Genomic DNA, 22,375 nt, shown 5'->3' with positions numbered 1-22,375 from the left:
AGGAATCAGAGCGATGTGGCTTTGCTTCTTTCAAATGGCAAGACTTGCTACTCTCGTAAGTAGTCAGTCCACACTACATCAGGGCACGGAATAACTTGCCAGGCTGTTTTTTTCCATCCAAACCGTTCTATTAGTTTGTCCTTTGCTCTCAGTACTTTCTACCCCAGGATCTTATTGCAAAGTGAGTATTATCCTCCATTTTACAGATGGAATCAAGCATTGAACTGCTCCATGCTTAAATCCACACAGCTAGTCAGGAACACCAAGATTCATCTTCAGCTCGAACACAAAGATTCATTTCCAGCTGTTGAGGTATCTCCTCCTCCTGCATACATGGGACTTCCCATAGTAGGGTGCCATGCCACGAGGGATAAAGGGCTCTTGGCAGCCACTAAGCAAATGGATGCTTGCGGAAATTGCTACCCCCACCCCCATAATATCCGAAGTATCTGAGCTAGCTCCAGCATCTTTGCCTGGCACTGCATGATGCAGCATAGACATATATTTAGAATGACTTAGAGCTCATGATGTTCATCCCCAGAGCAATAGGAAGGTGGTCTGGGTTTAGAATACCAGATCGGGACACACACATTTGGCCACAGGTTTCTTGTGCAAGCTGTCAGGTCACATTGTCTTGCTATACTCCAGTTCCCTATATCCCCTTCCTTGTGCTCTCTCTTGGTTCATCTAGCATAAGAAGAGATGGCCCCAGTCTCCCAAAATCCTACTGCTTGTATTGCAGTATGCCTAACATGGTGGCCTGGGTCTCTCAATGCAAATAGAATACAAGTAAAATCAGACGTAAGCCACAAACCCTGACACATGACAGGCTCTCTAGGACAGTGCCAGCTCAGTGCAGTCCCAGCCACCATTTGCACGTTACCATAATATATACTCGCTAAAGCAACCTCTTAGCCGACCCCAGACTCTATGCCACATTGGAGCAATGCACTAGTTCTTAACATAAAGCTTCAATTCCAGTCTGGACCCAACCGTTTTGGCTCGGTCTGCTCCACTCCCGAACCTTCATGTGTAAGGTCTCCCAGTCTTTCCGGAAGCACTTGTCCGAGAATGATGGTGAATCAGTCAGGAACGAGACTCTCTGCTGGCTTTAAATAAGGCTGATTTTTATTTAATTCTTCTAAGCATATTTTAAACATTTGTATAACATTCTCAATGTATTGCGAAAGAGACAAGGTTTTTAATCCCCAATGCAAGGCACTTGTTGGGAGAACCCAAGTTGTTTAGACTGGGCATCCCCCAGTTAAAAAAGAAACAACGGCATTTAAAATACGCACGGAAGTTGGAATGTCTTTGGAGTCGAGGAAAGGGCCGGTACAGGTGAGCTCCCTTTCCATTTGTGTTGTAAGAAGAACTGTCCTAGTCAGGTGACTTGACAAGTCATGTCAACCACGTCACATTTTAAGTACAGGAACATGTCATTTGTCTGCTGAAATCCTTCCCACAACCCACATCCCACCAGCTACATGCTCCCAGATTCTCTTAACATTAGGCATCTGAAACAGACCTATCACCCTGAGGCCCCAGGTGTCCCACTGCGTCTTGGGCTACGCTACCCCAGTGCTCAGCGCAGTGCCCAGCTGAACCTCAGTTGCTCTCTCAGTGTGACTATCCTCCGATTGCTGGAGTGCACCAGAGATGCCCAAGGGAGCTTTGGGGAAACCCATTGTGGGAGTGCTTCCTATACGTGGCAAGAGAATGCGTTTGTCTCATGTCTGGCGTACTGAAAATGGTGCAAGTGTGGCAAGTTGGACTGTGCCCACATAGAGGAGTCATTTGACCAGCACAGATAAAAGCACCTGGCTAACTCCATGTGGGCTAACAACAAGCCCTTTGGTTACCATTACCAACACTGCCAGGTTCATGTGCACATTCCCATCAGGCTTGCCTTTGACTGAGAGGCCACAGGGTTCCCATGGCCCTCATACTTGGTGCAAAGGTGGTGGCATTTGTCTATGGCCATGGGAATGCCCTCCCGCATCTACGAATTTCTTCTAAACTTACTGAAACCAGGGGCATCACCTATATGCACCAAAGGCACAGCAGGGGGAGGAAGCATATTGGGAAAGTCACCTCTGTCATGATAGGTGTTTCCAGAAGACCTTAAGCCCTGCAGTTTAACAAGAGTGAAACCCCAGGGGCACAAAGCCACTCGACTCACTGTTAAAAGACTCATTTACCATGATATTTCCCACTGGGAGTCTTATTACCCCACCTGGATCAAACACCTCCGCGGGACTGATGTAAATTTACCTGGGTTGCTAGGACAGCACAGCCTCACTGCAGGAGACTGATCAAAGAGGGGAGATGCAATCCCAGCCCACGGGCTGTTTGGGAAGAGCTCTTGGCACAACTTGCCAGGTGAGTCAGGCAGTAATGAGGAAATGATGAGGAATAGCTATGAATTCAGCAGGTAAAGGTAAGGAGACGGCCTCCACCCCACCCCAAGAGGTTTTCTGAGGGGCTAGAATCTTCCCTTAAGGTCGGTTTGTCTCTATCCATTCCTCCCTTGCTCTGAAAAGACCCGAGATTCACCCCGGGCCACCTGCTCAGAGCTGTATGTGTCTACATAAATATCCCTGTCTGCTTGTCTCTCTCAGTATCTGGAATTTCACAAAGCATCCCCCAGCTGACCGCAAGCCACCTCCTACCCACGGGCAATTCAGCCATCTCTAGAAACAAGCACAACGAAAATAAGAGCTCTAAATGAATGTGCGCCACATGCAGAAGGGAGATGCTAGTTAGCAGCAAGCCAAAGTCCTACAGCTTCAGCAAGTCAGACTCTTGCCCCACCTTCCCCTGCACCCCTTTTGCCACCCAGCAGCTGCACCAGCTCCAGAAGCTCTGTTTGCCCAAGACAAAAGCTTTAAACTTTGCATAGGTCAGTTATGTCCCACACGGTTCTCTCTCCAAACCACGCCATCTATGTGTCTGGCCTTCTTTGGCCTCCCCTTGCTCTCTACAAAGCCAACTTCCTCTCCCCATCCAACTTAAAAGCCTTTAAAATGCACCTATTTCCTCCCCATTTCACCTACCACAGTCATCCTTCCAGGGCTCCGTTCCATCCCTCCGGTCCCTCCTCAAGTTTGTAAGAAAGGGCAGGAGACCTGCTATGAAACACACTCTTGTGAACATTAGTATTTAAAAGCCACCAGCTAAGCTTGTTTTGGTGCTCTCCGGGAATAACACTGCTGGGTGGTAGAAGTCTTGGAAGGAAAAGAAAGTGTGGCAGAGTCACTACTCATAGGGACTTAATAGAACCCCCCCCCCCCCCCCCCATTTCTGGCCAATACTATCAATTTAGAAGTGGCTGATTTTAGACCTCTGAGATGTATCAATAACTATTTTCAACCAGGAAAGACAATCAGGCATCTACCCAAGTGTCCCAGGAGCACCATGACACTGGCTGATACGTTTAGACCAACCATTCTCTGCTTCCTCCTTCCAAGCACAGCGAACACAAGCTTTCTTCACTGCCTTACCCTGCATGTACAGACAGCGTAGGAGGGATGTGGCGGTAGCAGTAGTTAGTTGATTTGAAAAATATGCTGGCTCCTTCCATTCCCATACCAGTCCTACAAAAGACAACTGTTTTGGAACCAGGAGTAGACCCTACAGTCCAAACAGGTCACACAAGAAGCCACTAGCAAAAGAATTAAGGTGCTGCCCAATCTTCTTTGTATTCAGGATAGCTCTGCTTCTGCATCAGTCTCTGTGATGCTGGAATCAGACATCCAGGAGCTCAGAACCACGTGAGCAGCAGTCCCATCCTATTCTTCTTTGGGGCCAATCAGGAAAGAAGGATTCCAGTTCAATTTAAAGTTCATGTTGGAGGAAGTTATTCCTCCTTGTGCCAGAGAAGATGGAAAGACCCACATTAAATTCATGGCCCTGGCTTTAACAGTATATATACAGGCGTATAAAGGAGCCTCGTCATTTGTTTGGAGAAAGGGGTGCCAGTGTTGAACATTCACATAGCAGGGGGGATGTCCACAGCCTAGCGCATCTGGGTTCCTGAATGCAGGTTCATGGACAACAGGTACAGGCTGTGGTCCTCAGACTGCATTCGACATCCTTGGCATGGTGTGCCAGAATGGCCTCTTTGGTTACAGCAAGAGTAACAGGTTAAAGGAACAGCCAGATGGTCGTAATGGCTACAGAAATCCCTAAAAACCCCAGCCCTCCCCTGATGTCGATGTACAGGACTGCTGCTCTCTAGTGGCTACTCCAGGCATTTGCAAACTTATTTTGAAGTAAAGTGTCTTCAGTAAGAAGGAAAAACAGAAGACAGGGCAAAGTGCAGGGGAGTGGGGAGGAATGTCCTACATGAAGAGGCAGAGCCCTGGGAGGCTGCTGGGTTTGGACCAGTACTGAACTGCTGCACCCATCAGCAGAGCATTCTTCCCCAAGCAGGGCTGTGATTTAGGAGATACTGCATCTCGGTGGTTCTCCCCACCCCCTTCCCCAAAACGATGGAGTCTGAACCCGGGAATGTAACAGCTTCTAATGCTGTGGCTGGACCAGCCTACGAGTCCCCCCCCACCCAAATCCCACGGTGTCCTTGACTCCAGTTTGCCTTTGGCACACAGTGTACATGCTTGACAGGAATCCTGAGAGGGCAGCTGACCTAAAACTCAGTCTGCATCCCCTCGCTGGTCTCTGTGGTCCCCATGCTGGTCTCTATGGCCCCCACGCTGGTCTCTGGGGTCCCCACGCTGGTCTCTGGGGCCCCCACGCTGGTCTCTGGGGCCCCCACGCTGGTCTCTGGGGCCGTCTGGGCTGGCTCCACATTCTCCACACAGGCCTGGGTGGACACCTCCTCCCCTGTCTCCTTGTCACTAGGTTTGTGGCTGTTTGCTTCTGCTCTCTCCTCAGCAAGTGACCCGGCATCTCCCAGGGAAGGCGGCTTGCCTGGAGAGGCAGGTGCTGTTGGCACAGCTTTTGGTGCCTGTGCCCCCTCGCTGACTGGGCTCTGGCAACCTGCATCGTGGCGGGCAGTGAGTTCTAAGGGGGCCGGGCAGTCGGCCTTCTGGGCTGCTCCCTCTGCCACACGCTCCCCCGAAGTGCCACTCTCCTGCACTATTGTACCATTTGTCAGGTGTTTTTTTGCCTCATCTCCAGCAGGGACAGGGGTCTCCACTTGGACCTCTGTCACCAGCATCTCCCGTATCTCTTTCACGTCGTCAGAAGACCCTGGTGTTCCAGGAGCAGAGCAGGTCTCCAGCTCTGCTGACTCTGTCTCCTCCTGGGAGCTCTGATGCATCAGCCTCTCTGCACCAGACTCATAGGACAGGGCTCTCTCGTCATCATGAATGACCGACACCACTTGCTTGGCTCGGCGTCGCTTCTCGGCAGACGGATCTGCATCTGGCTCGTTGCCATACTCCTCTCCCCAGTCAATGGGCGCACCCTCTCCCAGCAGGTGGAGATTTGGATCACTGTTGTGCATGACCATGCTGTCACGGTACAGGTTGTGCTTCCTCTGGACTGCTGCTTCTTTCACAGCTGCAATGGCATAGACAAGGAGGTCAGGACAGATCCAGTGATACTGGAGGAGCACCTACAGACCCCGTTCTAGATCAGGACTGTACTGTGCTCTGTACCAGGTGAGGAAGTAACCAGGCCTCTCCAAGGTTTCCTGAGACTCAGAGCAAATGATATGCAACATGCGTGGGGACATGGGGTTATGAGCAACTCTGCTCTCTGGTAAAGGTGTCATATGCACACAAGAAATGCAGCATCCTGTGCACCCCTCAGTTCCGACTGAGTCAGAAGCTGGTAGCTGGGACAACCAGGTAAAGGGGAGGACAGAATTGCAAAGAAAAGGACAAAGAGTTTGAACCTGAAGCAGTGGTGAAGATGGAGATGACAGGGGGATTCAGAGAGTGGGGCGATGTGGTCAGCTGAATGCGTTTGGAAAACCATTTTGACAGATGTTTTTTGTGTGGTCTGAAAGGGGCGATGGGCAGTGTTGAGAAAGCCAGTGAGATGGCTTTTATGGTAATCAAGAAGAAAGATTATGCAAGGCCTAGACAGAGGAAAAGGATGGATCCTAGGAAAGTTAGAAAGAACTAGGTAGTTGGATTTGAAGCCAGTTCAGATGTATAGTACAAGAAGGGTAAAAGCAAGAGGGAGTTCCTACATAATGGAACTGAGTGACATGGAGGAAGGTGGTTTGAGCTGACAGTCACAGAATGGGATGGAGAGCGCATGGACACCTTTCTCTACCATGAAACAGCAGCAGCAGCATGGATCCTGAGCTCAGCCAAGTTCTGTTCTAGCAAAGCTTTTAGAGATTATAGGCACCAGCTGCATCACTAGACATTTCATATACCACCCACCCCCCAACCAAAATAGTGCAGTGCTGAATTCGTGAGTTGTACACAACTCACCACCTCTTCACACCTCTCCCTTGCTTACCTTGCATGATGTCTTTCATGACTGACTGCAGCACAACCTCTTCGTACGTGTTCTCCACCAAGATGAAGTTGGCAAAGTCCTCAAAGATCAGTTCCTGGAACTTGGGTAATTCCTACCACAAGGAAAAAAACAGGCAGGATGCTAATGTGGCCTTCAAAAGATATCATGCCTCAAGCAATTGAGATTTGCCCCTTCCCACAAAAGCCATGGGCACCACTAGGGCCACTGAGCCAGTGTCTGGAAAAACCTATGCCCAAGGTTGCCAGGATATTCAAGACCAAGGCACTACAAAGGTCTTTGGTTAGAAGTGATTTGTACAAGGGTAGGCATCAAGTTCCAATTACACCAAAGCCTTTGATGTCACTCTAGCAACACAGTGCATTTGTTCTTTTCTTAGCAATGGCAGAGTGGGATAAAAGGGTCTCAATAGTAGTAAAAACTGGATCTGTGTTCCAGTATTGTGAGCAATGGATAAGGAGGATATTTGTTCATGGCAGCACATGATCCAAGTCCATTACTCAACAGGAGTTTCTCAAACATGGCACTACCCTGTGCCAGCAGGACTCAGCCCCTTACCCCCTTGCAGGTTGGTGCCAGTTTTTTCAGCAGGAAGGGGACAGTGATCTGCAGCAGAGCCTCCCTGAAGAACTTCTTCCGCACGGTGCTGCTGTCATAGTCAAACTTCTGTAGATGGAGGGAGAAAGAGAGTGGGCTGGTTATGTGTTTGGCAACTCATATGAAGAGAGAAGAGAAGACAGTTAAGAGGAATAGGGTCCTTGTACCTTTCCTTTCATGTTTAATTCAGCCTTCAAGAGGCTTATGTAAGTGCATATTTTTTCAATACCCCTTAGCAGAGGTAGGGATGCAGTGTGGTCTAGTGGAAAGTCACTGTTAGACTCTGAAGACCCATGTTGTATCACTAGCCTTATTAATTTGAGCAAGTCACTTGTCGGCCTTTTGCCTTCACTTCCTTTGCTTTGTTTTCACATAGACTGTAAGCTCTTTGGGCTGGACCAACTAATCACTAGGTTACACCTAGGGTGGCAGGATCCCACCACGCTGTTACTATATTACTATAATATAAATTGGTACCGGTATTATTCTGTCTCTCCAAAGTCACAAGTGTCCAGTACCATTCTATACAGGGGGTTCAATCATGCCCCACTGCAAATACACATCACACCTGAGCATTGAGGGAAGTCTCAAGTTCTCTTCTAGGCAGAGACTTCTCATCTGGAACTGGATGCAGTATGGAGAAGCCAAAGCTGAGTGCCTTCCAATCCGAAAGCCAGCTGACTCAGCAGGCCTGATCCTGCCAAGAACCTGGGCTTTGCAGTCTCCAATACGTGTGTTTAAAAGTATGGAAGCCTTTCAATTGTGGGTGAAGCCTTTGCATACCGCAAACTAATGGCTCAGTCTAAAACACACTGAAGTCATAGTACAAGGGGATTTGGCTACAAATATGGAAGTGACTGGAAATAACCAGGAGTCTCCTTATGCTCACCCAGCACACAGCACTTCCAGCTGAAGGGAGGCATTTCTATTTCCCTAACAATTTTTGTGACTTGTTTTGGTGGAGCGAGGGAATTTCTATAAGTTTACTAAAACTGAATATTTTGTCTCTCTCTCATTCCCCACCCCAACCACCCCCTTCCCTCCTTCTTAATATTTTCATACACACCCCTGCTACAGAAGGGACAAAACACAAACAATTTCAACACAAACAATAGGAAAATAAAAATATGTTTAAAAAATGTTTAAAAAACAATGAAAATCTCACAAAAAAGTCAATTTTGGTCAAACTCCTTTGGCTGGAGAATATATTTACTGAGACTTTTGCACCAGCTTTCACGGTTTTGTGCAATCGGTTCATAGAACTGTAGAAAATGAGGGTCGGCAGGGACCTCGGGAAGTCATTGAGTCAAACTTCGTGCTCAAAGCAAGACCATCCATCCCCAACTAGATCGTCACAGGTTGATTGTGAGATCAGCAAGGTGAAGGTTCTCCTCATTTGTAACATCAGGTATTTGCCGCTGCCATAAACTGGGCACCAGATGAGATGAGCCAACTGTCCAATTCGCCACGCGACAACCTATTCAATGGCTTTGCTGGCTGCCTTACCTTGAGCACCCTTTCAAGGATGCGCTGGATTGACTTGCACAAGTCGTCTTTGCCCATCATCTTCCCCAGCTCTTGATGCAGGAGGGTCTCAAAGGTGTACACAGCATCATCCATTTGCTACAAATGAGATGCATACCATCAGAAAACAGTTGCCAAGGGAGACCAAGGCAGAGCCTCCTGTACCACCTCTGAACCAGCAGCAGACTGGAAGAAGAACCAGGTCCCCCATCTACTGCACCATTGTAGACCCTCTTTACCTTACATTAGGGTTTTAATAGCCCACACTAACTGCATAAAGAGATTTTGTTGCTGAAACCACTAGGGGGCATTGGTAGTACGCCTCCTGAAAACATGACTGCGGTGCTGCCTGGGACTGTATTGTACAGCCCTTGCCTCCTGCTATGTACCTCTGCAGATGGCTTCTCCCCATTAGCCTCTAGAGGAAGTCACAAGGCTCCTACGCTTGCCGCATCAGGAGACAGAAATGGAGTGCTTCATCTATAGGTGTGTGTCAATTCTTCTTGGGTTCCCCATAAAAGCCAAACCCATGCAATCAATCTGCCCTCATACCCATCCCACGCGTCCTGCTCATCTGTTCTGCAGGGCTGCTCTATCAGTGGCAGGATCCATGGACCGGATGCACCTAGACTGAAGCCCAGACTGCCCAGTGCACATGACCACAATGCAACAGGTGGCTGCCAGCAGCAGGACTTTGAGCAGTCCAACTACTGCTGCCACAGGGCACTCACTGGCACTTCCAAACAGGGCCAGGACTGCTCTCCATTGGGCAGTCAAAGTGAGGGCTCACTGCCAGCAGTCTGGCCATCAGTGCCTTACCTGTCTCATATGGATCTGAGCCCTCTGCTTGAACACAGAGGGACTGGAGACATCAAATCTTTGCTGAAGCCCCTCCAGTTTCAGCTGGTCCATCTTCTCATAGCAGGACTGCATCTTGACAGGGTGGAAGGCCAGCTGGGAGAGCTTCTCCATGTACTGAAAAGAGAGTCAGACAGCTCAATGTCTATAGAGAGATGGTTCCAGTTTCCCAGTCCTACGGCAATGTGGCATCAAAATACACAAGGACAATGTGGCTTCTCCTTACTGAGAGCACAAAATCCAGACATCTGAATCCGTTCTCTACAATTCAGAAGACAAGGACATTTCCAAGTGTCCCTAGGTCCCCTCACAGCCAAGATGCCCACAAGTATCTGGGAACCAGACATGGAAAAATCTGAAATCTGTCCCAGAATCAGACTGGGAGCTCTACCTGTAAGTGTAACGTTTGAGCACTCGAGGCTGCTGAGTCCTAACTGCATGTGGGAATTTGATGCCATGGGCCAGAGACTGCCCCAGTGGCCTGGACTGAGACAGGAGCTGGGAATTCATTTCCTACTCTGCTGAATGCTCTAGCTTTTGCTGGCAGAATAATGGAGCCTATAGTACCCCTGGGACTGTGTCTAGTGTGTCCAAGCCAGCCTTGGGCTCCAGGCCACCTAGGATATCTGGTTTCCAATTACAGGAGAGCAGATACCCTCCAGGTCAGACCTGAACAGATTGGGGTGGGCTCATGGGTTTTTTCTCATCATTCAGCTTCAGGTGTTAGAAGTTGTACATGTTTTATGCCAGGGCAGCTGGAAATGGAAGCCACATTCCTCTCCACCAGGCTTTCCCAGGATCTCCCAAGCCCAGTGCTCTGTATTTCCCTTGTTTCATGAAGGGTTGCAGAAGCTTCAGTTCACATGGCTTAGTCTCACAGCATATTGCCCTCTACCTACGGCACTTCCAGCCTATGGTGGCCCAAATATCCACTCCTCTTTGCTTCCCTGGCTAGCCTATTAGACCCCGAGCAGCATTCTCACCAGGTCTTACCTCTCCCAACTTCTCCATCCCGCCCTCATTCACAATGTTCATGTTCATGTCCGTAACCTCCTTGAAGAACACTTCCCGCACCTCAGCAAAGCCCTTGCTTGTAGGAGACATCAGCGCCTCCAGGATGGAGGAGATGTAGGGCTGGACATGGTTTCGGACACAGATCTCCGCTTTGGGAAAGACAGAGGCTGGAGAAGAGGCAGACAGTGAGGATGGGATGGCTCTGACAGCTCATTTCTCTCTCAACTGACTCTGAGCTATGGAGCGTGTGATCAATCCGGCTCTGTGCTCTCGCTCCCCAGCTCCACCATGAAAAAGGCAAATCAGCAACTCTATCTTGCCTCTCCTAGGCCAGGACCAAAATCAGCCCTCAGTCACAGACTCTATTTGCCAACGCCGGCAGTATTTGGATGGCAGTTTTCCAAGGCCAGGAAACATGGGGTGTTGCAGAAAGTGCTACAGACCATTTGGTAGGTGGCACTGTTGAGTCAGTATGAAACCTATTACTGCCCTGCCAGGGTGTGGGGAGTCACGGTGCTGGGAAAGGCACCAGCTATTGCAGAAAAGGTCAAAGGATTTTGTGTAGTTCTAGACTTGGAGAGCAGGATGACTAATCCCAAAGCTCTGGTCAAAACAGAAGTTTGGATAACTATAACCTAGTGTTCAAAATCCTGCACCTCTGCTTTCAAGAAAAGCTGCCCTCCACCCTGGAAGCAGGCATGTTTTGCCAGATTATGACTTGCATCACACTTGGGACTCCTGGCACATAAAGGCACTATGTATACTATGGAAGGACTACTCCAACTCTTGGCCTCCTAACACTCACATCAGGAGCCCAGTTCACAGCCCTAGTAAGTGCTGTTAACTCAAACTATCAGGGTTTTGATCAACAGTAGGTTTCAGCTGGCAGGCACCGGAGCCCACTTCTGCTTCCACACCACACAGGAGAGCAGGTCTGAACCCCCAGCCAGAGGCTCCAAAGGGCTATACGTCCCGTACCTCGTATTTTGCTGGCCAAGTGCTCCTTTGATGTGATGATCTGGTCCATGTCTGTGCGGATGATGCTCGCCATCCTGGGCTGCTCCAACTCACACTTGGCCACAACTGCTTCATACTGTGCCTTTGTCTGTTCGAAGACCATCCTGTAGACCGCATCTGAGATCTAGCAGGAAGGATAAAGAGTATCTCCAACACTCTGCTCTTAGACAACATCTGGCCAGGGTCTGATAGCACAGTCTCAGTCCTCCCAGGAACCTCTGCCAACTCTTTACAAGACAGGTGACTGAGTGCTCCCCATTCCCTAGCTATGGAAAGGCAGGAATGTCCAGTAATGTTTTCACTGAATGCAAGGAGGGCAAAAAATCTACAAGCACCATTAAATCCCCTCTTATGAAGGAACCTGGTCTGTCTGAGGGCAGCTGCAGAGTAAGTCTTGTAAAAGCCAGCCTGTGCTGCCACATCTCTATATCATCCCCTATCTCTACCTCCATCCAGTCCTGAGTTCTAATCACACCTAGATACCCACCTACTGTGAGTGAAGCTTTCTTTAAAAGACAGGCTCCAACTCCACATTGTTGGGTTCCAGCATAGCTTTCCAGTATTGTTTCCTATAGCTCTGATATTGAACCTATGTAGGTGCCTGCAGAGCTCCACTGAATCCATTTGCAGGGCCCCCACTAGCCTGCAATAGTCCACTTCAGTGCAAGATCAGTGTCTGGGACAGTGGCCCAGCAGTTCATGAACTATGAGATGCTTTAATATGCCATCAGGCTGCTCCATGCACAAGGTCAATGTTATTAGTTTGCCATCTAGGGACTGGGTGAGCTGGTTGGAGATGTCACTCTACTATGTAACCCCTTTTCATCCCGGAGACCTTTTTAGGATGTCAAATTGGGCCTCCATATATCAGCAGTTACTATTGTGGACCTAAGTGAATGAATCCAAATCTTTTCAGTTTTACCCTACTATCTTGGCCAAGAGACCATCCTCCCTCACCCACTCTTTCTTCATCTCCCCATCCACTTCCCAAACTTTCCCTTTTCTCCAAGAAGCAGCCTACACACTTCCCAAGACCATCTCTACCTTCACTCTTCTCTATTTTAACCACCTAAGAATTTGATGCATTTCCCCACTATTGATGCTGGAAATCTGCCATCTCCAGCCCAGCCAAGGGAGACAGACTGGTTCCCAGTCTCGTTCCTTTCTAAGCTCACAGACATTAGGGCAGGGCTGCAGTGTTCAGCGGGCTGATACTCTAGGGCAGTGTTTGTTTCAGGGAGGTTTCAGCTGGCATCTTGCTGTGAGGCTTGTGGAAACAGCTCTGCTGGTTTTAAAATTCTATGAGAAATATTGTTTTTACAAAACCAAAGTTTGGGGGCCAGATTTAGCCGGTGGTGGTCTAAAAATGAATAGCTAAATATAGCTTGAGTGAGCTGTGTTGCTGGCAGAGCCCTGGATTTGTGTTTTCTAGTGTTGGCTTCCCCCCCAACCAGGCGGAGAAATCGCTGGTCTGGCAGAATTTGCATGTTGTGGACTCGCACACAAGCGACAGAAGAGCAGTGGGAGCGGCGCTGGCAGAAGCTGTTTACACTGACATGACAAGGAGCTCTGAGAAGGCGGCAGCCAGGAATAAGGAAGGCTTGTTTCCATGAAGCCTCAGGGGATGGCATGGAGGAGGGTGTGACTCTGAGTCACACATGCCAGCAGAAAGAGCCTGGGCTCCAGACAGTAGGCTCAGGGGATCCATCTCCAAAGCTGGCTGAAAATTCCTGGGAGCCGGTGCTAATGTGTCAATAGAAATGGGCCAGAAAACTTGAAGACCAGCAGCAGCAGGAGCTGGAACTTGAGAGCTACAACTTGATCAGATCATCCCTCAGCCCAGGGTTTCCACCAAGCATCATCCGCATGCTGCTTCCTGACAGCAACGCCCCAATGCTGCAGCCTTCCAGTCCCTTCTCTGTCCTCTCGGGGACCCCTGCCTCTTACCGCTGCTCTCTGCACACACGCTCACCTGGATCCAGATTCTCTGTCTCTCCTGGGACTTGCCCTTTAGCCTGGGTCCAATCGAGCTCTTCAGGTCAGGGACCAGCTCCTCCATCACAAGATTGCTTAGGATCTGGATGGGCAGAGTGAGGAAGCAGTCAGTGACTAGATCTCACATACCCTTTCACCAGATCTCCACCAGATCTTTTGCTTTCCTAATATTCCCCCCAACCGTAGGCACAGCTCTGAAAAGTTTCCCTATTATGAGCTGTTGCAGACCCTCCCTTTAAACTCTGCCCTCTGCAAAGGGTTCCACACACATACTGCTCCCACAGAAGGTCAAAATGCCTCTGTCTAGAGCACGAGCCAATCCCCCAGCAAGTACTAATATCGCAGGAGTTTGGAAGGCTGCAACGTCCGAGAGCTCAGAGGAGTCTGTGCACTCTGTGCTCCTTGTTTCCTACTGACATTTTGAGCCCCAAAGCTTTTCCCCAATGCCTGAGTGACATCTATTTCATCAGCCCCAACAGAGCAGCAGGGGCAGGATTAGCAAGTTGAATGGGTCTGACACTCGAACCACCTACACCTTGTCTCTCATGACCCAGGAGGAAACCCCTATAATGCTCATACATGGGTTAGAAAAGATCAGGCTCTTATTGCTATTTAGGTGTGCCTCTTCCTACCCCCAAGACAGCTAACAGGTCTCCTCAGCAGGTTCCCTGGAGGTATCTGCAGGTGCACTGATCCTGCACATCTGCTGAGAAGGGGCTGGCTGGATAGAGCTGTGCCCTGAACAATGCTTGTGCAAGAAGCAATAAAGCCATTCTTCACCCCCTCCCACCACCAGACACTGTCCAAAACCCAACTGGGGAGGACTTAGCATCCTGGACAGCCAGAGGCCAGCACCCTCCTCTCTGCCTCCCATCTACTCTTCTGTTGCAACTCTTGGAGAGCGACAGCCCCTCTGTATGGGGGAGCAGGTGTTTACTGAGCAAGCAGGGACATCCTGCCCCAGAGACCCTATTTCACACACATCCATCTCTCCCCTGTAGGTTTTTCTTGCCCTTCCTTTGCCCATCCCCTCCATGTTACAGCCTCCTACCTCCTTGCCCCTATTCCACTCCTTAAAAAAAGGAGGGGTAGCCCCTCCTCCTACCCCTGTCCCAGCCGAGTCCTTCAGAGCATTCAACAAGGATTTTGGCATTCAGCCCAACAACCGCCTCCAACCTGCCAAGGGTATCACATTAAAATGCACCAAGCAAGCCAGCGAGGCCACCTCCTTGACATTCGAGCTACAATGCAGAACAGCCTGCCAGCACCGCCAGGCAGCCCCCACAGGAGATTCCAGTGCTGGTGTGAACACCTCCCTTCCCCCACAGGAGAAGGGAGACTCCACTGAGCCCCGGCAGGCATGAGGAGGGAGGAAACATCCCCTCCTGTTGATGCTTGCTCCTGGATGGGGGCTCTGGTATGTGCAGAGGCCAGGCGAGTTCCCAGGGATCTAGCCAGCTGTGACCTGAACTCCCACCTGGACACAGCAGCCTAATCCAGACTGAACTGCAGTTGCCAGGAGGGGTGGATGTGATGGCTTTAAATAAGTTAGGAAACAACAAACAAGACAGGCAGAAGTAGGTGCCCATGTGCTTGGAGAGGTGACACAGGGCTGTAGGCAGAGGATCTTGGGAGGGAGGCGGGGGGAAGGGGAAGTAGGAGAGGGCAGAAGTGCTTGAGGTACCAATCCCAGCCTTGTGCTTGCTTGCATGCATCCAACTCTCCCTCCCTGAGCTTTGCCTTTCTTGCTAGCTCAGCCATAGGAGGCTAATGGAAGCCACGTCCTCGGCTAAAAATCAGAGGTGGCGCCTGAACAGAACACCTGGGGGGCAAGACGAACAAGTCGGTGTCGGCATGCCTCCTCCTTCCCAAGTGGGCACCCCCTCCACATCTCCAGTGCTAAGCCGGTGTGAAGACACTCCATACAGCGTGTGACGGGATAGGGGAGAAGAAGGAGAGGGTAGAACTAGGACTGCAGCAAGCAGCTTCACCTATGGAAGATCTTGAGTTTTCCAAGAAAAATTCAGGGCCAGGGGGTAGGTGGTGGGGAGAAATCTTCCTCCCTCTTGAGAAGTTCTCCGGTCACAGCCATCTTTCCCACCCATACCCATATAAAACACTAACCAGCCTACGAAGGGCAAGAGACAGCTCCAAGCCACACTTCTGAGAAAGGGGGCCCAGGCAACCTTGCTCCTTCTTGCCGTGCAACAGGCAGAGGGGGGAAGATGGACAGGCAGTTGCCGAGAGGCCCATCAGCGATACACAGCTGGTGTCTGGTGCAGCACGACCCACCTCTGTATCTTTCACACAATGTTGCTTGAACACTGGCTGTTTACCCTGGGCTGGAGGGTTAGGAGGCTTGACTGAGCCAGATTGTCCCAAGAAACCAACTGCCAGAGCAGAGAGACACTGGGTTTATCCCTCAGGGCAGCACAGCTGATGGGACACTGCCAGCCAGCCCAGCCCAGCCCAGCAGCTTAAGAGCGGCTAACCCATGAATGCTGGTAGCAGGAATGTCAGTTCCAGTCCTCCAGCTGCCGGTTAGTCACCAGTTACAGTTAATCCCAGTTAATCTGTCAGAGAACCTGCTTTCAGCTGGAATCTGGCTATTTTGGTCCCAGCCCAAGATTGCCCCTACCCTCACCTGGACTTCAGTGCCGCAGAGCATGTCCCAGGTGCCGTACTGCTCCTTTGACTGGCGGTACATGCGGACGGCATCTGTAAAGGCTGGGGCTTCCACCTTGGAGTCCTCAGGGATCCCTGAAGGACAAAGAGAGTTATTGTCACTTGGAGCTGGGAGAGAGGCGAAACCACAGCAGAGTTTCCTGCTGTGAACTTCGGCAAAGATTTTGTATTCTGCATTAGTTTCACATTTTCTTCATCTGTGGTGAGTCAGGCTGGCTGGAACTGGAAGAGCTGGATGAAGAGCTGGTCAAGAAGTTGTGCTTTTTCTTTGGAAAACAATTTTTAAAGATTATTCTTGGGAATGTGCCAGTTTGGCAGCTTTTGCTAGGAAACTCCTCATAACCCCAAGATGTAATTGCTGGTCCAAACCGAAGACCCACCCCAGAACAGCCAAGAGCCCAGTGTTAGGGCACTCACCTGGGAAGTGGGTTTAGGGAGCTGGGTTGAAATCCCTGGTCTGCCCTGAGCAGAGCAGGGAACTGAATCTGTGACTCCCACTTCCCAGGTAAGTCCTGAACACTGGATGGACAAACCAACTCTCTGGCTTTCCATGGGCAATCATCCAAAGGTCTGAGGTTCATCCTGATGTGGAACAGGGATGTGTTTGAACCCTCAAGTTTTCACGGCTGCCGGGAAGCTTTTGCCAATGGTCCCACACCATTCCTGAGTATGACCCTTGCTGGCTGAGTAAGGGATGGCTGGTGCAACTGTTGCCCCAGTCACAGGCTAATTATTTAGAGAGGAGCTGAGCCAGAACCCTAGAGGCTTTGGGACCTGCCAGACATGGATCTCAAACTTGTGATCATATTCTGTTCATCCCACTTGTGCCATTAGCTCAAGGGAGAGTATCCTATGGGCACCACCATCATTTGGACAAGGGCAATCTCACAGCAAATACAGAATGGGCAGCTCTGGATGAGTTTTTCCTGTTCCTAGAAAATGATGCAGGTCTACTTTCTTTGAAACCCAAAGACGGGTGCTAAGTGGCCCAGACTGCTCCAGAACAGCTTCTCCAGAGGCTCAGGAAGCTGGGCTTGGTTTGTGGAAGCATGGGGTGCACACGCCCCAGGTATTGTGGTCTGAAGGAAGTTGCCAAATCTGAAGCAAAAGGAGGTGCGGGGGGGAGGGGAGGGGGGAGAAAGTGGTTAAAATTAAGGCGGTGGATGAGTCATGGGAAACACAGTTCCCAGAGCCAAATGCTGCACCGGGATCTGCACTGTGCTGCAGCCAGCTCCACTCCCACCGAGATTTCACTGACATGATTCACAGCAGCACGAGTCATGGCTCAAGACCACAGAAAGCAAAAGAACTAATTGACGGGGAAGGAGATCTTTTGCTCCCTAAAAAAACTAGCAGGCTCCACTGAACACAGTGGTTAACATAAGGGCCAGGCCGTGACCGCAGCTGTGTGCGGATTAGACGGGTAACAGCAGGATACAGCTTGGCTTCAGGAGGTACCAGGCCGGGGGGCAGAAGGATTTAGAGTTCTGGGAACCAGTTTGCATAACCCATTGCAACATTCAAGCAACACAATACCAGGAGGAGGGCTGGCGGGAGGAGAAGGCGGGGCTAACCTTTCCAGAGCTATTGAAGGGGATGCTAAAATTCAAGCTGAAAAGGCAACAGGGTAGTGGAAAGAGTTGCTGCCAAGGCTTCACCCCTAACATAGAGGTCCCGTTAACCCTGTCTTGCCTCCAGCTTCTCTGCACAGGGATACAGCTGTAGAAGCATATGCAGAGGAGGTCAGAGGGACAAGCTGGGGAGTAAAGATGCCAGCTGCCTGAAGCCTTCGAGTGTGCATTTCCCTCCTGGCAGCTCTGACCAGCGGGACGAGGAATGCAGGATGCGACTGGGACTCTGAGCACTAAAGTCTGGGGCTTGGCAGGCTCCAGCCAGGCAGGGCTGAACCTCGAGAAGCTGCAAGCCAGCTCTGTCTGGGTGAAATCCTGAGGGCAGCGTCCTTCCCACTCCACCCCTCTGCATCCCTGCAAGGCAGCGAAGTGTGCAAATCACAGACTCCAGAGCACAGGCTCTGGGCAGTCAGATGCAACAAAGGGATTATGGCAGCACTTCGCCTGGGGCAGGACCAGAGGCCACAACTGGGGAACAGCTGAAGGAGAGACACAGCAGCTACTTTCACTAGTGCTACCTGGGTAAACTGCTCCTGCGTAGAAAAAGGAAGGTCAATGTGTCCTCAGTATCTTATACAACATCTCTCCTGCATGAGCATGCATGCACACACTCACAAATGTGCACGCGCCCTTCCAGGTGACAACAGAACTAGCCAAGATCTGCTGCACCTCAATAAATCTAGTCTGCCTATATATATTTCATAGATTTCATAGACATTAGGGCTGGAAGCGACCTTGGAAGATTATCAAGTCCATCCCCTGCCCCAGGGGCAGGAAGTCAGCTAGGGTCAAAGGATCCCAGCAACATAGGCGTCCAAATGTTTCTTAAAAGAGTCCAGAGTAGGTGCTTGCACCACCTCTGGAGGCAGTCTGTTCGAGGCCTTGGGGGCTTGGACAGTAATGAAGTTTTTCCTTATGTCCAGCCTGAAGCGGTCTTGGAGGAGTTTGTGACCATTTGACCTTGTCATCCCTTGGGGCACTCTGGTGAACAGGCGTTTCGCCAGATCCTGATGCACACCCCTGATGTGCTTATAGGCAGCCACCAGATCCCCCCGAGTCTGCACGTTTCCAGGCTGAAGAGTCCCGCAGCTCTCAGCCTGTCATCATAGGGCCTGTTCTCCTGCCCTCTGATCATGCACGTGGCTTTCCTCTGGACTCTCTCAAGCTTTTCTACATCCTTTTTAAATTGTGGAGCCCAAAACCGGATACAGTACTCCAGCTGTGGCCTCACCAAAGCCGAGTACAGCGGGAGGATTACATCCTGGGATTTGCCTGAGAAGCACCTATGGATACAAGCCAGAGTTCTAGTCGTTTTTCCAGCTGCGACATCGCATTGGTGGCTCATATTCATCTTGTGGTCAATCGTGACCTCCAAGTCCCTTTCAGCCATGGTGCAAGCAAGCACAGGACTGCTGAGCCTATAAGCATGCTGGAAGTCCCCCCCCCCCCGAGGTAGAGTACCTTGTGTTTTTCAGTGTTGAATGTCATCAGATTTTCACCCACCCATTTTCTGAACCTGTCACGGTTGGCCTGGATCACCAGCCTATCCTCAGGTGTGGACTCTTTACCCCAAAGTTTGGTGTCATCTGCGAACTTGGCCAGTCTGCTTCCGATTGATAGAGATGTGGGCAGTATCTCTCCAAGTGCTAGAGGAGATAGCTGGACCTGGGCTGGAAGGCTGAGCAGCCCTCGGTATTACCAAATTAGAGGTGTCACACCAGATCTCGCGCAGCCTAGCAAGCTACCAGGAAATCCTGGATCCATCAAAGTCAATGGGAGTTTTGCCTTTGAGTTCAACAGACCTAGGATTTCTCTGCCTGAAGGAAATTACTGTACTAGTCACTTAATCTGGGTCAATAGGGAATATTTTCCCTGGCCAAGTGGAGATGGAAGAATCCAGCTCCCTAGAAGTACAGGTGTCTGTACATCTCAATGGGTTGTGGTGGTTCTGGAGATCATCTCCACAGCTAACCAAGATAACTCTGCCCTGGATACGGAGCGTTGTGTCAAACACAGTTTCTCAAGGTATTTCAGAGCAGTGTAAATGAGCTTCACTGCGGTACTCACAGACCTGGCTTTGGAACAGACTGTACAAGACACATGAATTTCAGACCCTCCAACATGACGCTGTATGGTGAATAACAATCTAAACAAGGGAAGCCCCTTTTGGAGACTGCTGAATCCAGCTGTGCTTTTAAAGACTGCAGTACTAACACTTATCCTAAGAATAAAGTGGTTGAGCCCCCCAAGTGCTCATTTAGGTTTCATTCAGCCAGGCCACCACAACAGTGTCTGGGAGGCACAGAGTGAAGCTAGGTGAATAAATGGATTTTTTGGGGTTCAGTGGGCAAAGTAATCACCCCCCCTGTATTTTTTATTTAACTGATTAATTGATTGTGATCAAACCAAAGTATATTTGGGGGCTTTTTTTTTTTTTTACTAAGAAAAGTCTGAAACACCTTATCTTGGATCTACTGAAAAAAACGTTATGTTTTTTAAAGGAAAAATGTCATTTTGAAACAAAAAAATAGTTGATTATCTTTTCCGTTCTCTCCAGTCAAAGCTTTGCTGAAGATGATCCAAATAGCCTCAGTCCCTGCAGAATGCTCTTTCCCCATCTTTGAACAAGCTATTTTTCCTTATAAAATGTTCTCCCAGTTCTTAGAAAGACATCAGGCAAGGAACACTCAGTCCAAGACCTGAAACACCGCTGCCTTATTGGGCAGTAGGGCTGTACAAAGCTTCTCCAGTTGTTTCATTTCGATGCTGTTTCGACTCATTTCGAGCTTGAAACAGAGAAATCGGAACAAAACAAAGGGCTTCGAACCAGCCTTCAAACAAAACGAGGCCAGTTAAAAAGTTTTGAAAGTTTCAAAACATTTCAAATTTCGAAGTAGCCAGCCAGGTAGTGTAAGATAGGGGAGAGCCAGAGCTGTGCTCCCAGCCCCATGTGGCTCAACCCGGCGGGGAGTACAGCCCTGCCTCTCCCTGCCTTCCGCCGCTGGGCTGCGGTCCGTGGGGCTGATTGGACCGCAGCGCCAGCTCTGCCTGCCTCCCACCACTGGGCTGCGCTTCGGTTGGCTCCACCAGCCCGTGGAGTTCATGAGGGCAGAGGGTGGGCAGAGGTGGCACCTCCCACTAACAGGCTGACTTCCACGGGGCTGCGAGCCGCTGGGAGCTGAGCCCGGTGTGGGGAGGTGCTTCCCCCCGCCAGGCTGAGTTCCCCAGAGCTGCGAGCCACTGGGAGCTGAGTGTGGCTGGGGGAAGTGCCTCCTCCATCCCGACTGAGTTGCCAGCCCCTCGCAGCGCTTCTTCCATCCCGGCTGAGTTCCTCCAGCCTGGCTCAGTTCCCCTGCGCTGGGTCCCAGGCAGCAGAAGCAGTGACCTGTGATCTGGCAGGCAGATTGGGGGCCTAGCTGCACCCCTAGTAGGGCTGCGGGCTCTGCTGGACTCCTCCCCGGGGTGCGGCCCCCCCAGTCTGCCTCTTGCTCCCCAGCTCCTGCTTGTTAGTAGCCTAACGTGCAGTTTCCTAGAAACCCCGGCACTGATCTCCTTGAAACTTGGCAGGCTTCACTGCCCTCAGGCGGGGCTACCATTCCTGCTAGTTTCATTGGAATCACACAAGAAATGACAAAGTTTTAGGCTGCTTCCTATGGGCAAAACGTCGAAACAGTGTTGAAACAGCAAAAAAAACCCCGTTTCGACAAAACAGTGCTTTTGAAACAAAACAAAACTCAAAACAAAACACTGTCCCATCCAAATGGAGGTTGAAGCACAACGCTGCTGCTTCGCACAGCCCTATTGAGCAGCATCCTCACACACACAGATGTGGCCCATGGCTTTGTCCAGGGTCCCTGCTAACATGGAAGAAACCTAAAAAGTTATTCAGAAAAAAAGAAAACCTACATTTGCTGTAACTGTTGCTAAGAAAATTATATTCATTTCTATTTAAAATTCTTTTAGGAACAACACAGTTCATACAAAACAACCACCTGTTTGGTATCAAATTAGTAGCTAAAAAACCTAAAACTGAAGTTAGACATCATCAATCTTTACGGCTTCAAAAATGTGAGTTTAAATCAGTGTCATTATAGCTTGGGTGAATCAAGCCACATGCTTTGTCCAGCTCATGCATCAGCAACATTAACTGTCAACTCTGCAGCTCTTTGTACAATTTCTATTGAAGTACGCAAAACAACAGAGAACCTGCTTAGTCATTCACCCCTCACGATGCTGGGCCAGTAGGTTAACATATAGGTGAACAAGTTATTTTTGCTGCCGTGCTGAGCACTTGTTATGTGCATATAGCAAAGGATGCACGGTCATGGGAAATCCAGAGCTGTTTTGTATTTTTTTTTACAGTGTGCATTTCAAAATATAAACTGTTAAAATGCAGTTAATAAATTCAAAGGCCACAGCAGACCTTTGTCAATCATCTCGTCTGACCTCCTGCATAGCACTGGTGAAGGCTAGGGGCAGAAATAACCCATAAATTGGTATCAGTGATCAAAAACCAGTTCAAATCTGTAACATAACGCAAGTACAGCACACTTGAACTGCTTTCAAAATGGCTGAAATCAGTTTAAGATAAACCT

The 22,375-nt window shown here is 49.9% G+C and overlaps 1 protein-coding gene across 2 annotated transcripts in view; it reads right to left on the bottom strand.

Moving 5' to 3' along the window:
• Positions 1–1,106: 1,106 nt before the first annotated feature.
• Positions 1,107–22,375, bottom strand: part of NIBAN2 (niban apoptosis regulator 2) — a 114,944-nt gene continuing 93,675 nt past the window's right edge. For both annotated transcript variants that reach the window (XM_090021399.1, XM_090021400.1), the window contains 9 exons: positions 16,109–16,224; positions 13,442–13,546; positions 11,431–11,593; positions 10,432–10,619; positions 9,400–9,555; positions 8,563–8,679; positions 7,018–7,125; positions 6,442–6,553; positions 1,107–5,526 (listed from right to left, as the gene is read on the bottom strand). In XM_090021399.1, coding sequence (XP_089877525.1) covers positions 4,649–5,526; positions 6,442–6,553; positions 7,018–7,125; positions 8,563–8,679; positions 9,400–9,555; positions 10,432–10,619; positions 11,431–11,593; positions 13,442–13,546; positions 16,109–16,224 — 1,943 coding nt within the window. In that variant the 3' untranslated portion in view covers positions 1,107–4,648. The remainder of the gene's footprint in view (positions 5,527–6,441; positions 6,554–7,017; positions 7,126–8,562; positions 8,680–9,399; positions 9,556–10,431; positions 10,620–11,430; positions 11,594–13,441; positions 13,547–16,108; positions 16,225–22,375) is intronic.

The sequence above is a fragment of the Crocodylus siamensis genome, chromosome 11 (genome assembly GCF_052110815.1).
Source record: "Crocodylus siamensis isolate JL-2025a chromosome 11, ASM5211081v1, whole genome shotgun sequence".
Classification (NCBI taxonomy): Eukaryota; Metazoa; Chordata; order Crocodylia; family Crocodylidae; genus Crocodylus; species Crocodylus siamensis.
This window is presented reverse-complemented; position numbering and strand designations above follow the sequence as displayed.